Source organism: Scylla paramamosain, chromosome 34 (genome assembly GCF_035594125.1).
Source record: "Scylla paramamosain isolate STU-SP2022 chromosome 34, ASM3559412v1, whole genome shotgun sequence".
NCBI lineage: Eukaryota > Metazoa > Arthropoda > Malacostraca > Decapoda > Portunidae > Scylla > Scylla paramamosain.
This window is the reverse complement of record NC_087184.1, coordinates 14797720-14810826: the sequence shown is the minus strand read 5'-3', so window position 1 is coordinate 14810826 and position 13107 is coordinate 14797720. Positions and strand designations below refer to the sequence as shown.

Here is a 13107-nt window from a genome sequence, read left to right as displayed (position 1 = left end):
AGGCTACAGGCAGATTTTATAAGATGATGCCACATAAATATACTAAAACAGCATCAGATATGGAGGTAGCTGGAAGACCTGAAGATGGGTATGAAGGAGAACACAAGAAGGGCTAACATCAGAGAGATCACCTGTCTTTACAACCACAAAAACGAGGAGAAACTCATAAGCCATCGAATCTTGCATGAGAAAATAACACTAAACAAAATGACAAGACTGGTGCAAGTATCTCTCTTACACACAAACAAAACATCATAACTTCCATAACAACTTGACCTGAGTGACCCAAGCAGTGCCAACGTGCCCTTAATGGTAAACAAAACAAGATCATCACAATTATCTTCCTTATACAAGAACAAAACACCAAAACTTCCACTGAATGACCTGAGTAACCTAATGAGTGGCCCAATCAGTGCCAAAGTGCCACAGTGCCTTACCCAATTAGTGAAGCACTGTGCCAGGTGAGCCATCAAGGGGAGGTCAATGCCGTGGTTGCCATGTGCCCGGATGACCTCAAGGCCACGCTGGAGGGTGAGACGCAGCTTCCCAAGGCGGTGGTGCGCCCGATTGTTGAATAGAGTGTGAGCAGCGCCCCAACACTCACTCTGCTCTGGGGTGCACAGTGTGGGGCTGAGAACGGTGGGGAGCATGACGGGTGGAGGCCCTGCAGGTGGTGGTGGTGGTGGTGATGGAGGGGTTGTGGTTAGTTTTAGTTACTGTTGTCCGAAGTTATTGTTGTGAAGTAACTTATACAAAATAGGAAGTAATATATACAGGCTAGTCTCAGTTTATGAGCAATATAAATATACATTTCAGAAATGATTTAAAAATGTCACATACACATTTTACATATAGAAGTATAAAAAAAAAAAGAAGTTATTCAATAATTAATTAAAAAGGCATCAAATGAAAACAGATAAATAAATCCATAAATAAAAATGAATATCTGTTCCCAAAAAGAAATATTTGAGAAATAAAGAGGAGCAACAACAGTGAAAAGGAAGACCTGGAAAAACAGGATCACAGAGAGGATGCTGAAAACACACTCCCTGCACCAGCCTGGCGCCTCACCATGAGTCTCCTTGGCCGCCACACGCTGGCAGTACACGGTGGCTGCCAGGAATGCCAGCAGATCCAGGTGGCACAATGTCTCCGGGGCCCAGGTGTTGACGCTGGCTGAGGAGAACTGCAGGCCCTCAAACAGCGAGAAGGAGTAGTAGGGCTGTGGCTCCCTTAGGTTCTCTGGCGCTTGCTGGAGACACAGCCACACCAGGTCCCCCAGGCTGGCACAGTACATGATGCCCACCACTGTGAAAGTAATGAGGACAGGATTCATTAACACTTTCACTGCCATGCTTATCCTTTGTGATTCAGTACTGTGAAAACATATTTGCATAGACACTTAAAATATGAGACTAGATCTTGAAGAAAACCTTTTGCTCTGAACACATGACCATCCAACACCATAAGGGAAGACACACAATGAACACAAATAAATGGTAACAGAGACCAGACAACACACAAACCAGGAGCCAGTACCCACCATGGTCCCACTCCTTGACCTGTTCCACTTCTGGGTACTGTAGAGGTGCTGTGATGAACTCCTCATCTGAGAGAAAGAAGCTTCCATCACTGTCCTTGTTGGAGCCTGAGGATGCCCCGAAGACAGACTGGTGAATGTTAAGCTGTGCCTCCTTGTTGCTACACTGCTGCTTCACCCGATCCAGGAAGGCTGTCCTCTCATTGCCTGCGCCGGCCATGTGCTGCAGGACGTGGGCTGCCTGGGACATTCTGTGGCAGGCAAGCTTGTACCAAAAATTCTCGCGGGCTTTTGTTGTCTTGGCTTTCTCTGGGGGTCTGAACCGGCAGGCATGGAAGAGCAGTGCAGCTGAGGTGGTGTTGGCCTGTGTGAGCCCCTCCTGTGGGTGAAGAGGTGAGGGTTCAGTCCCAGGATAAGCTAATAAATGTGTGAAGATTAGCCATCCCAGCTATTTTTTGGGTGTTGGGCTTGATAAGGTTAAGTTTAGTTATCTATTTTCATCAAATCTGCCTTAAAATTTGCTAGTAAATGAAACAAACATGGGAAATACGAAGAAAAACTTGAATGAAACAGAAACAGGAAAAATGTACTAAAACAATGAAACAAACACAGGTAATATGAACTAAAATAATGCAAGAGAAACATGGGAAATAAACCAAACTAATGCAATACAAACGGGAAAAGTGAACTCAAACAATGCACGAGAAACAAGAAAAATACAAACTGAAACAAAACAGAAACCAAACAACAAACTAAAACAAATAAACACAAACAAACTGACACCCTACTTGTACCAAAACAAAAACAACTCCTCCGGATGCTCACCTTCTTGGCATTGTGTATTAGAAAGATGGCCATGTGTAAGTACAGTTGGCCCACCATGAGCTGGCCAAACATGGTCTTCTGCCCCACCACATGCAGGTGTGACTTGAGGCTTTGATCAAATCTGAGGATAAGAGAACATGTGTCAGTCTGATGCTTTACTCTATGGACTAAAACCTAATTCTGGATGGCACTGAATCAGAAGTAATCTTTATATTAAACTATCTGTCTGCAGTTCCATACAGGATGAGAATAAGAAACCACACACTCACACATCACTCATATTCTTAGCTCTGTGTTGAAGAGGATATCATTGTGAAGGGCAATTGTTGTTACTGGATGGCACATTAACCCGAAGCAATCCTACTGTTAAAAAGACTCAAAGAAAATTATATAATGAAGCAAAAATATATGCTCTAGAAGACAAAGATACACGAAATGATCCTTGAACTATCTGAACTTAAGAAAAACATTGGTATGTAGCACAAATACAAGTCTTGGCTGGCAGAGACGCATGAAGCAATCCCAAGATTACCTGTACTAAAAAAAAAAAATAAATAAATAAATAAAGACAAAATATTTAATGCATTAAATATAAAAGTAGAGATCCTCAGCCAATCTTTCATGGATTTCTTTATTTACAAACACTTTGTGGGCACTCACTTGTGTAGGAGAGTGACGGCGTCCTGCAGGGTGGACTGTGAGAGGAGGGCCGACTCGCTGCAGGAGGCCAGGGTGAGGTACACCAGGCGCTCCAGGGCTGACAGGTAGTTGGTGTAAAACTCTTTGTCTTGACTGACATCCTTGGTGCCCTCATAAGCCTGTCAGGAGTAGAAAGGAGTAAGCTGGGAGACTCATGTGTTGTAAACCTTGTAGAATGTTAAATGACAAGATGATAGTGTACTAAAAGACTCATACACTGGTAAATATTGAAGGATGTTAAATGATAATGATAGTAATGTGTTGGATGTGCTGAGTGTGCTGAGAGACTCATAATCTGACCAATACTGTAGGATGTTAAATGAAAATTGTGGTAGTTATGTGCAGAGATGAGTATGTGAAGAGGGTACAGGGAATGGATGCAGCAGGCAGGAGGAAGAGAGATGACCACAGAAAGACAAGCAGGTAATGAGTACTACAGAAGATATAAATGAAGTAGAGATAAGAGGAGTAGCTTGATTCCCAGAACACAGTCAGCCACTCAACAGTGCCAAGCGACCCACACACCTGCATCACATCCAGGAGAGTCTGGTACCACTGGAGGGAGTCGCTGAAGGCCTTGCGTGCCTCCACCTGGCAGCCATACTGGTATGCCTCACAGAGCATGGAGCTGTCATCCGCCCCCCACTCCCGGTACAGCCGCAGCAGGTTGGTCTGTAGCCGCACGTCCATTGGACTGGCCTTGATCTCCTCTGTGGTCAAAGTAAACAGGTGAGTTAGTGTGGGTTGAATAAGTTGATCTTGTGTGCCAAAACATACATACACAATGAGATAAAGTGAGAAAATGAATTAGTGTGAGTTGAATAAATTGATCTTGTGTCAAAACATACATACAAGTGAGTAAAATACATTCACCTTGATGCAATAATGATGATGAACAGAGATTAATGAACACAAGTTAGTGAAGATCACTGCTCTTGATATAGCCGACAACAAAGATAAATGAAGAATATTGGCTATAAATTCTATAACAAACTGAACTTTATTCTCATACATACACACACACACATTTACTCATCTATCACTCACCCAATCCTTCCTTACTCCAAACCCCTTCACTCACTCCTCACTTCAACACCTTCCCTCATGCACCCCACACCTCCATGCCCCTTCACTCACCCAATCATTTCTTTCCTTACTCACTCCACCTGCTTTCACCTTACTCTTTTATCCACCTTCACTCACCCATGTAAAGTTTCTCCAGTTCTTCCCGTGATTGTGTTCCATCCCGAGAAAGCAGCACCTCCCTCAGCTTGACCACACTCTCCCGGTGGGGGTAGTGGCGCTGGCCTTCCTCAGCCCAGTACAGCCGCACGGAGGAGTCGGCCTCAACTTCAGTGTACAGCTCGCAGACTGAAGGGATGTGAGAAGATGAGGTGTGGGTTAACAAGTGGGTATTATTGATTATGGTAAGGTTTTATTATGGTTTACACAAATGCTGCTTCTGATTTGGGAGGAAAACATGTTGATAAGGATGTTTCACTACTACTATTACTACAGTGTGTGTGTGTGTGTGTGTGTGTGTGTGTGTGTGTGTGTGTGTGTGTGTGTGTGTGTGTGTGTGTGTGTGTGTGTGTGTGTGTGTGTGTGTGTGTTGTTGTTACTATTAAGAAACAGGCAGGGAGTTCCATAGTTTACCAGTGAAAGGGATGAGACCGAAAACTGGTTAGATTTTGCATTAGTGAAATGGATAGAATAAGGGTGAGAAAAAGTAAGAAGGGAGTTGGGCAGAACAGGAGTGAGAAAAGTAGAAAAGAAAGTGGACAGAATAGAGGTAAAAAAAAGAGCAGGAAGAGAGTGGACAGAATAGGGGTGAAAAAAGCTGAAAAGGAGAACAAAATAGGGATGAGAAAAGTAGGAAGATGGACAGAATATGAGAGAAAAGTATAAAAAGTTATGCTATACTGTGTGTGTTTAAGTAACAGCAACACTCACTCTTCAGCAGGAGGTCCTTCTGTCCCTCCCCGAGCTCATATGCTGTCTTGTATGCCTGCACTGCCTTCTCCTTGTTGCCAAGCCCCTCCTGGACCTGTCCCAGCAGGCGGTGGGCATCCACAGCCCTCGGCCGCACCATCAGAAACTCAGCAAGGTAGCGTGCTGAGCTGCCAAACTCCCCAATGTTGTAGTAGAGCCTGGCAATGTTGTACCCACGAACTTTACGCTGAAACAAGGGAAGGGACGGCTTCTTACATGTGCTCAGGTGGGAAAGAGAGAAAAGAAAGAGGGACAGTTGATTGTGGTGTTCTGGGATCAAAAACTGGGGCAGAAAGACTGAAAAGAAAGAGGGATTGTTGACTTTGGTATTCTGGGTTAAAAAATGGGGCAGAAAGACTGAAAAGAAAGGAGAGTTGATGGTGGTGTTCTGGGGGGAGAGAGAGAGAGAGAGAGAGAGAGAGAGAGAGAGAGAGAGAGAGAGAGAGAGAGAGAGAGAGAGAGAGAGAGAGAGAGAGAGAGAGAGAGAGAGAGAGAGAGAGAGAGAGAGAGAGAGAGAGAGAGAGAGAGAGAGAGAGAGAGAGAGAAACAAAAAAGGAAAGGAAGACAAGAAAAAGAAAGGACCCATTAATTCTGGTGTTCTTACAGTGAAAAAAAAAAAATGAGAAAGGAAGACAATAAAAGGAGGAGAAAATTCATTGGTGCTCTGAGGGTCAAAAACTGGGGAAGGAAGGCAAAAAAGGAAGAGGAGCCATTGATTGTGGAGTTCTTAAAATGAAAAATGGGAAACAAAGGCAAAATAATGAAGAGGTAATTTATTGGTGTTCTGAGTGTCAAAAAAACCTGGAACAAAAAGAACAAACATAATAACAGAGCCTAGCTATGTTGTACCCATAAACCTTATGACAAGTGGAAGGAAAAGAGAAAAACAACAGAGAACAGTCATCAACAATCTTATCAAAGGCACCACCAGCACCTTGGTTCTCAGGATCTGGTGAGCACATTTTCAAGTATTTGTGCTTCTAATCAACAATAGCAAAGACAAAAAATTTACTGAAAGGCATTGTCAGCTTTATCTTGCACAGCACTATGACATAAACAACAAAAACTTGTAATCTGATATAGGCATAATAAAATGGCAAGTGGAAGAGGAGTGTGTGTGTCTGTTTGGAGAGAGAAAAAAATAAAATACATAAATAAATAAATAAAAAATAAATAAAATAAATAAATAAATAAATAATAATAATAATAATAATAATAATAATAATAATAATAATAATAATAATAATAATAATAATAATAAAAATAAATAAATAAATAAATAAATAAATAAAAAGTTGTGTGTGACAGCAGAGCCATCATGTAAGGTAGCTGAAGACCTAATGTTCTAAAGCAAGAGGTGACTGCACAGCACTGTGGCAGGAGGAAAGAGAGGGGAGGGTGAGCTAATGTGTCTGAATAAGAGAGGGGCTGTTGTGCAAGATAACACAAGATATTTTGTGAGTGACCATTCTGAAGAAAGAGTTGATCAGAAGCTCCTGTACCGCAGTGCTGACGTTGCACCTCAGTGATAGCGCCTCAGACAACCTTGGAGCATTTTATTCTCATGTTGAAGTGGTGCCATCAGATTTGTTTGGTTACAGGACGCTAACTAGGAAAAAAATATCTCTCTTAAGTGGTAGCAGCAGTTTTGTGGACTTAGAGGATACAAACTACAAAAATAATAATAAAAAAAAAACTCTTATAAATGCATCTCTAGCTGAAGGTGATGGGTAAACTGCAGTGTTATTTCAGTGAGCTGCATCCCTGTTAGTCGTGGGTAATGGAAGGATTACCAGCGACTTTGTTTGCTTACAGGATGTTAGGCATAAATAAGAACTCTCATGGAGAAGTTCCTAACTGAAGTTGATGGACAAAATGTGGTGTTATCTAAGGATGCTGTACTGGCGCAAACAGCCGAATCAATTGAACAATCATGAATCTTCCTGATGATTGTTAGAGTTTTGTTAGTCTGTGTTGTTTGGTTTAGTAAGACAACCATCATTAGTTTAAGTTGTTATTTATTTATTTATTTATTTATTTATTTATTTTTGTTTGTTTCTGAGATGCCTTGTTAGTTGTCTGTTGGTTTAACGATGCGTCTGTTAATAGTTAACCACGAAGTACATGTTTTTTGAAGCTGTTAAGATGCTTTGTTATTTGTTGATCTAGTGATGCATCTGTCACTGGCTAACCATGTACTGCTTGTTTTTTTTGAAGTTAAGATGATTTTTTTTGGCTGTTAATTAATTTCAAGCTACCTGTAACAAGCTGACCATGTAGGAATTGTATTTTTGTGTTCCATTAGTTCCTGTTAGTCTTAAGCTGCTTCTCAGTGGTTACGCTTAGTGTTTCCCCTAATGGTACTCCGTTCTGTTATTCTGGGTGTTTTCTGTTGTATTATACTGTTATGTTATGCACCACACACACACACACACACACTGTTCACACTCTTAGCCCTGTCAGCCCCTGGTGGAGAGGGATCATCTTGTGCCCCACTGTCACACTCCAGCTCAGGCTAAACCTAATCTGACTAAACCACTCCTGCACTCACACACTTCAACACAGACAAGACTTCATTGCTATCCACCATATGAAAGTGAACAAGATTAAGTTAGGTTCAACATAAGAAAACAGACTGATAAACCTTACCAACCTTACCTAAGCCCAATGTAAAAATAATAACTTCATGCAATTAAACCTAAACTAACCAAACTGAACCTAATTTAAGCAAACCACTCCAGCACTCATGCATAACTGACAACACACTTCACTGACATCAACCATAACATGAAAGAGTATGATTTTCTCTAGTTAGCTTCAATATAACAAACTTAGCAACAGTAAATCTAAGCAAACTTAACTATAAACCTAACCTGACAAAGCAACCTGACAATGAACCCTAACCAAACTACACCTAACAAAACTTAATCTGACTAAACCACCCTTACATTCATATTTCACAGCAAAATTCATACACAAACAATACTCGCGTCATATCTGCTGCCCTACACACACAAACACACACACACTCACCAGAATAAGCTGAAACCAACAATGCTACTTCTTCCGATCACACTCCGCTAACCTATCCCCTGATTTTTGTTTTCCTACAAGTACGGTACAAGTAGCGTGTTACCAAGCAAACCATTACGTCACGTGACTCGAATACCATCCACTAGTTTTTTTTTTTTTTTACTTACAATAATAAAGAACACCCTGATCGTCAACCCACGCCTTACTGAGCCTTATGACTTAAGTTTGGAGGGAAAAATTATATAAAAAGAAAAATATTCGGTTGAAAGGATAAAATACATGCCAGAAGGATGAATAGTTCGTTTGTATGTTTGTTTAACTAAAGACTAAAGAAACACTGATTACTAACACCCAAGTACTCAACCCACCTCTTGCTGGGCTTTGGACATTAAATTTAGTGAAGAAAATACAGGTCTCCCTCATATAATTCATTTGTTTGTTTCTCTTTCCCTAACTTAAGGCAACAACACACACACCAAGCCAAACCTAACCCAACCCATGCCTTGACACACCTAGGACAATAAACACGGTGAAGAAAATTATATAATAAGACTAAAATATTCAACGGGGAAGATAAAATAAAGGCGCCACAAGGACCACCACTGGCTCCCTCCCTCTCCTCACTCACCTCGTCTTCTGTCTTGGTTTTGTTGAGTAAATCACGCACATGGCGATCCACATCCTTCTTGGAGCGTAGCATGGTAACTGTCCGTCCGTTGCTCAGTGTGTGAAGGAAGGTAGTTTCATAATAATGGCAGTATTCCCCAAAACGCGGAACACACTCGAGGCGCCGCGCTGTGTTGACAAGGCGGACTCGATTTCTTAACGAACACTATTTTGTCCACATTTATCATTTCTGTTTTCGTCTACTATTTTTATTTTTTGTTTTGTTTTGTTGATATTTTAATTTTCAATGGTGATTTTGTGGCTAATATTTTGTTATTATTATTGTGTTATACTAATTGAGGACTAGATTTCTTAATGGTCACTGTTCCGCCGCTATTTCACATTTTAGTTTCCGTCTGCTATTTCCCATTTTTTTGTTTCATTTTGCTGATACGTTAATTTATTTCATTGGTATTTTCCTGCGATAGTTGAGTTTTCTTTGGTAATATTCAAGTTCATTATTTCATCTTCCCGTTAAGCTGACTAGATTTCTTAACAACCTCTATTTTACTCAAGCTTCTCATTTCAATTCCTCCCTTTTAGTAGTAGTTTTTGTTTCCTTTTATCAATTCATATATTTTTTTTTGTTAGTATTTGATTATAACTATTAGATTTTCTACCTTAATTCTATTTTAACCTGGCTTCTTAGTTCATAATCCTTTTAATATTTCTTCTATGTATTTCTTAAAAAAACACCACTTGGCTCAATCTTATTTCATTTCTATTTTTAAACTTCCACTTCTCCTTCTATAATACTACTACACAATGTCTCCATGATAATATTAAATAATCAAATTTGTCTTCTGGCTCATATGAGTCCTATTTCTATATCCACACTTTACCAGTATATATGTAACCTAATTTTCAAACACCTCATTTACTATAAATAACACATTGACATCATCTACATATATTTGGTTGTGACTGAGACGTCTTCCATCTCGCTATATTCTAAATCATTAAGAAATTCAAATATCGGCAAATATTCAAAATGAAGTTGCCGGTAAGACTTAAAAATAACAATAAAAAACAAAAACACTTTACTCATAGCAACCTTTAAAATCTAATCGCGTAATCTCAATATAGTTTTATCTGACATTCCATCATTTCCAGCTAACAAGACAAGGCAGATACAGTGAAGAGAAAATAACGGATGAAACTTGATAAAAAAAGGCGCCAGATTCAAATATTCCCAGCTTCTTATCTTCTCGCTCTTCCCTTTTTTTTTTTTTTTTATTCCTCTCTCTCTCTCTCCATCTTTTTCGGCCTTCTTTTTTTCTCCCCCTTCTTTTCTGGTCTTCCTCTCTCTTTTCTCCCTCCTTTTCAGTCCTCTCTTTCTTCTCCCTTTTTTCGGTCTTCCTCGCCCTCATTTTGCAATCTTCCTCTTTTCCTTCCTCCTCTTTTCAAATAGTATTATAGACACCGTGGCTCTGAAATTACTATCGTACCCTTGATAGCAAAGTAATGTACGTTTACAACACACCTCTCTCCCCTTCAACTTTCCTCTCCCACTGAGAAGTGAAAATAAACTCCCTTAAACAGCAGGAGACCGAAGGGACATAAATAAAGAAGACGAGAAGAGAGAGGAGAGAGGAGAGGGGATGATAATAGAGATAGTTAGATCGATAGGAGGAGGAAGAAGAGGAAAAAACAACAACAACAACAACAACAACAACAACAACAACAACAACACAAGAGAGAGAGAGAGAGAGAGAGAGAGAGAGAGAGAGAGAGAGAGAGAGAGAGAGAGAGAGAGAAAGAGAGAGAGCAATAAAAGATACTACTTATTTGTCTCATTTATTTTTTGTTACACTTTCCATTTTCTTTTCTTTTGTTATTCATTAGTATATCTGTTTTTTTCTTTTATTTGTCTTTTTTCCTCTAGGTAATCTACCCGAATGTTAATTTAATTTATTGTTGTACTATTTTGCCTACTTCCTAACACACACACACACACACACACACACACACACACACACGTATCTATTTCTCTGTTTATTTTTTTCATTTCTAGTTTGTCATCGTACGCGAACACAAATTATTGTACTCTTACTACTGCCATCTATTGGACGAAGAAAAATGATACCCACATGTACTTAACACTAATATAATTTGTGACTATCTTCTACTGTATCTGGTCCTTGGAAATCAGTTAAAAAATAAATGTAAAAAGAAATCATAACATTCATAGAAATACATACATACAAACACACATACATACATACATACACACATACATACATACAATAATATCTAGCAAATATGTACACCATTGGATTCTGTCTAGCGAAAGAACAGAATAATAATAGTAATAATAATAATAATAAGAATAAGAAGAAGAAGAAGAAGAGGAAGAAGAAAAGAACAGGAAACAGAGAGAGAGAGAGAGAGAGAGAGAGAGAGAGAGAGAGAGAGAGAGAGAGAGAGAGAGAGAGAGAGAGAGAGAGAGAGAGAGACACACACACACACACACACACACACACACACACACACACACACCTACGTAATGACTAGTCTACGTCACAACTGCTAACAGCCTGCTTGACCTGGTGACCTTCTGACCTGCTGACCTGTTGCCCTCAGTCGGTATCAATGACCAGCCTGCCATCCTCGGCGTCTGACTCGTCGCTGGAGAGAAGGTCATGGAACCGCCACGTGGCCGTCCTGCCTTCCTCCTGGCCTGCCTCGTTCTTCTCACTCCCTCCTGCAGAAGACGCATCCCCCTTCATCGCCTCATCCTCTTCCTCCTCCTCTTCTTCCTCCGCCTCCTCGCCCACGCCCAAGCTAATTTTTACGTATTTTCTCGATTTGGAAGAGCGTGATGCATGTTTTCTCCTGACGAGGCCACGCAGGGCTAAGCGAAGGGAGTTCTTTTGCACCAGCATGTTTAGATTCTTCTGCAGGGTGTCCAGTAAGTGATCGGGTACAGCAGGGGAAGGGGGCAGGGTTGGGTCCTCTTTCACTCCTGCTGGGGATGCCGTGGCGTGCCCTCCTTGCTGCAGGGAGGCCAGGATCTGCGCCAGGGCGACTGTCTGATTGAGGCCGCTCAGGGATTCATCCATGGTGCTCTTCCTCTGCCGTTTCCTAGAGGAGTATCCTTCTGGTATCCTTTGCGCGTGTCCCCAGGCGTCCAGGTTACTTTTGAGGGTGTCTGAGGTGGAGGAGGGCGGGCTGCTGCTGTGCTTGGCGGGGAAAGCGTGTGACACCTGTGGCGGTCTGTGGCTGCCTCCTTCAGTGTGTTCTCCTTTCCTCTCCTGCCCCTTGGTGTCCCTAGGTAAGGAGTGGTGGAGTGCGTCATACAGGCCGCGTTCCACACCGGCCAGGCATCGCTCAGTCCTCGTGGGGCACTGCTGGTGTGCTGCAGGAGTGGCTGAAGGGGTGAGGGAGCCATGGCTTGCGTCCTGCTGCACGTCTGAAGTCTGGGAGAACGAGGCCCGTGTTGATTTCCTCCTCCTCTTCACGTTCCCTTCGTTGTCCTCCTCGTCGCTGCCACCGCCGCCGCACTTCCTGCCCTTCCCCGCCCTCCTTCGCGTCGCCTTCCTGCCGCTGCTCTCCTTGACACCTCTGCTTCTGGGCGTGGTCCTCGTTGTGGTCTTTCTCCGCTCCTTACTCTTCAAGCTGCCACCGCCGCCACCACCATCACCCTTCGTCAGCAGGTCCCCAGATATCACTGCAGGTTGAAGACTCCCCACTAGGACATCCCCGGTGGCGCCGTACATCTGGGGCTGCTTGAGGGACTCCTGGTACACCTTGGCACTCCTGGTCTCTTTGTTCTTCTTCCCTGACGGAGGCGCCGCGTCAGGATCCAGCTGTATCATACGCCTCACCAACCGCAAAGACTCCTCCAGGTCCCTCTCGAGTTTCTGTTTGATTTCCAGCGCTTGGAGGAGCTGCGGGGAGTCTTGGGTCGCGGAGACGTTGCCCTGAAGGATGGAGGAGGTTATGGGAAGAGTGTAAGGAGCTGACGTCCCTGAGAGCATGGTAAAGAGTCCTTCTGAGGGCATGACGGCAGGGCAGGGATTAGGGACCACACTGAAGGAGCTGGCGGAGGGAAAAGACACGCCCTTCTGGAGTGCGTTGGCCTCCTCTGCAGGGTGGCAAGGTGCCGGTGGATGATGGTGGACGTGATGGGAGCGGCGTCAGGTGCCTCGTGGGGCTTGGCGAGGGGGCTGAGGGGGGCGGTGCAGGGCTGCAGGCTGGGGGGGCGACACGCGGCTAGTGGCAGGGGTGGTGGTGGTGGTGACGGCGCTGCTGGAAACTCCTGTGGGAGTAATGTGTGTTTGAGTTGTGCTGCTACTATTAGTACTACTACTACTACTACTACTACTACTACTACTACTGTCACAACAACA

The 13107-nt window shown here is 42.6% G+C and overlaps 3 protein-coding genes across 9 annotated transcripts in view; all 3 read right to left on the bottom strand.

The window, feature by feature from the left end:
• The window catches only part of LOC135090260 (E3 SUMO-protein ligase RanBP2-like), a 32975-nt gene extending 24058 nt beyond the window's left edge, over nt 1-8917 (bottom strand). For 6 of the 7 annotated variants that reach the window (XM_063986861.1, XM_063986864.1, XM_063986863.1 and 3 more), the window contains exons 1-9: nt 8718-8917; nt 5018-5243; nt 4268-4435; nt 3590-3774; nt 3026-3183; nt 2366-2486; nt 1544-1919; nt 1072-1308; nt 438-664 (exon numbers count right to left, since the gene is read on the bottom strand). In XM_063986861.1, coding sequence (XP_063842931.1) covers nt 438-664; nt 1072-1308; nt 1544-1919; nt 2366-2486; nt 3026-3183; nt 3590-3774; nt 4268-4435; nt 5018-5243; nt 8718-8789 — 1770 coding nt within the window. In that variant the 5' untranslated portion in view covers nt 8790-8917. Of the gene's footprint in view, nt 1-437; nt 665-1071; nt 1309-1543; nt 1920-2365; nt 2487-3025; nt 3184-3589; nt 3775-4267; nt 4436-5017; nt 5244-8089; nt 8213-8717 lie in introns of those variants that run through there. The other variant, XM_063986866.1, reaches the window with a different exon arrangement.
• A 1622-nt stretch (nt 8918-10539) lies between these two features.
• Nucleotides 10540-13107, bottom strand: part of LOC135090259 (uncharacterized) — a 5220-nt gene continuing 2652 nt past the window's right edge. The window contains exon 4 of the mRNA XM_063986860.1: nt 10540-13016. Coding sequence (XP_063842930.1) covers nt 11335-12759 — 1425 coding nt within the window. The 5' untranslated portion in view covers nt 12760-13016 and the 3' untranslated portion in view covers nt 10540-11334. The remainder of the gene's footprint in view (nt 13017-13107) is intronic.
• LOC135089975 (uncharacterized) overlaps nt 12895-13107 on the bottom strand; it is a 1361-nt gene continuing 1148 nt past the window's right edge. The window contains exon 3 of the mRNA XM_063986164.1: nt 12895-13016. Coding sequence (XP_063842234.1) covers nt 12895-13016 — 122 coding nt within the window. The remainder of the gene's footprint in view (nt 13017-13107) is intronic.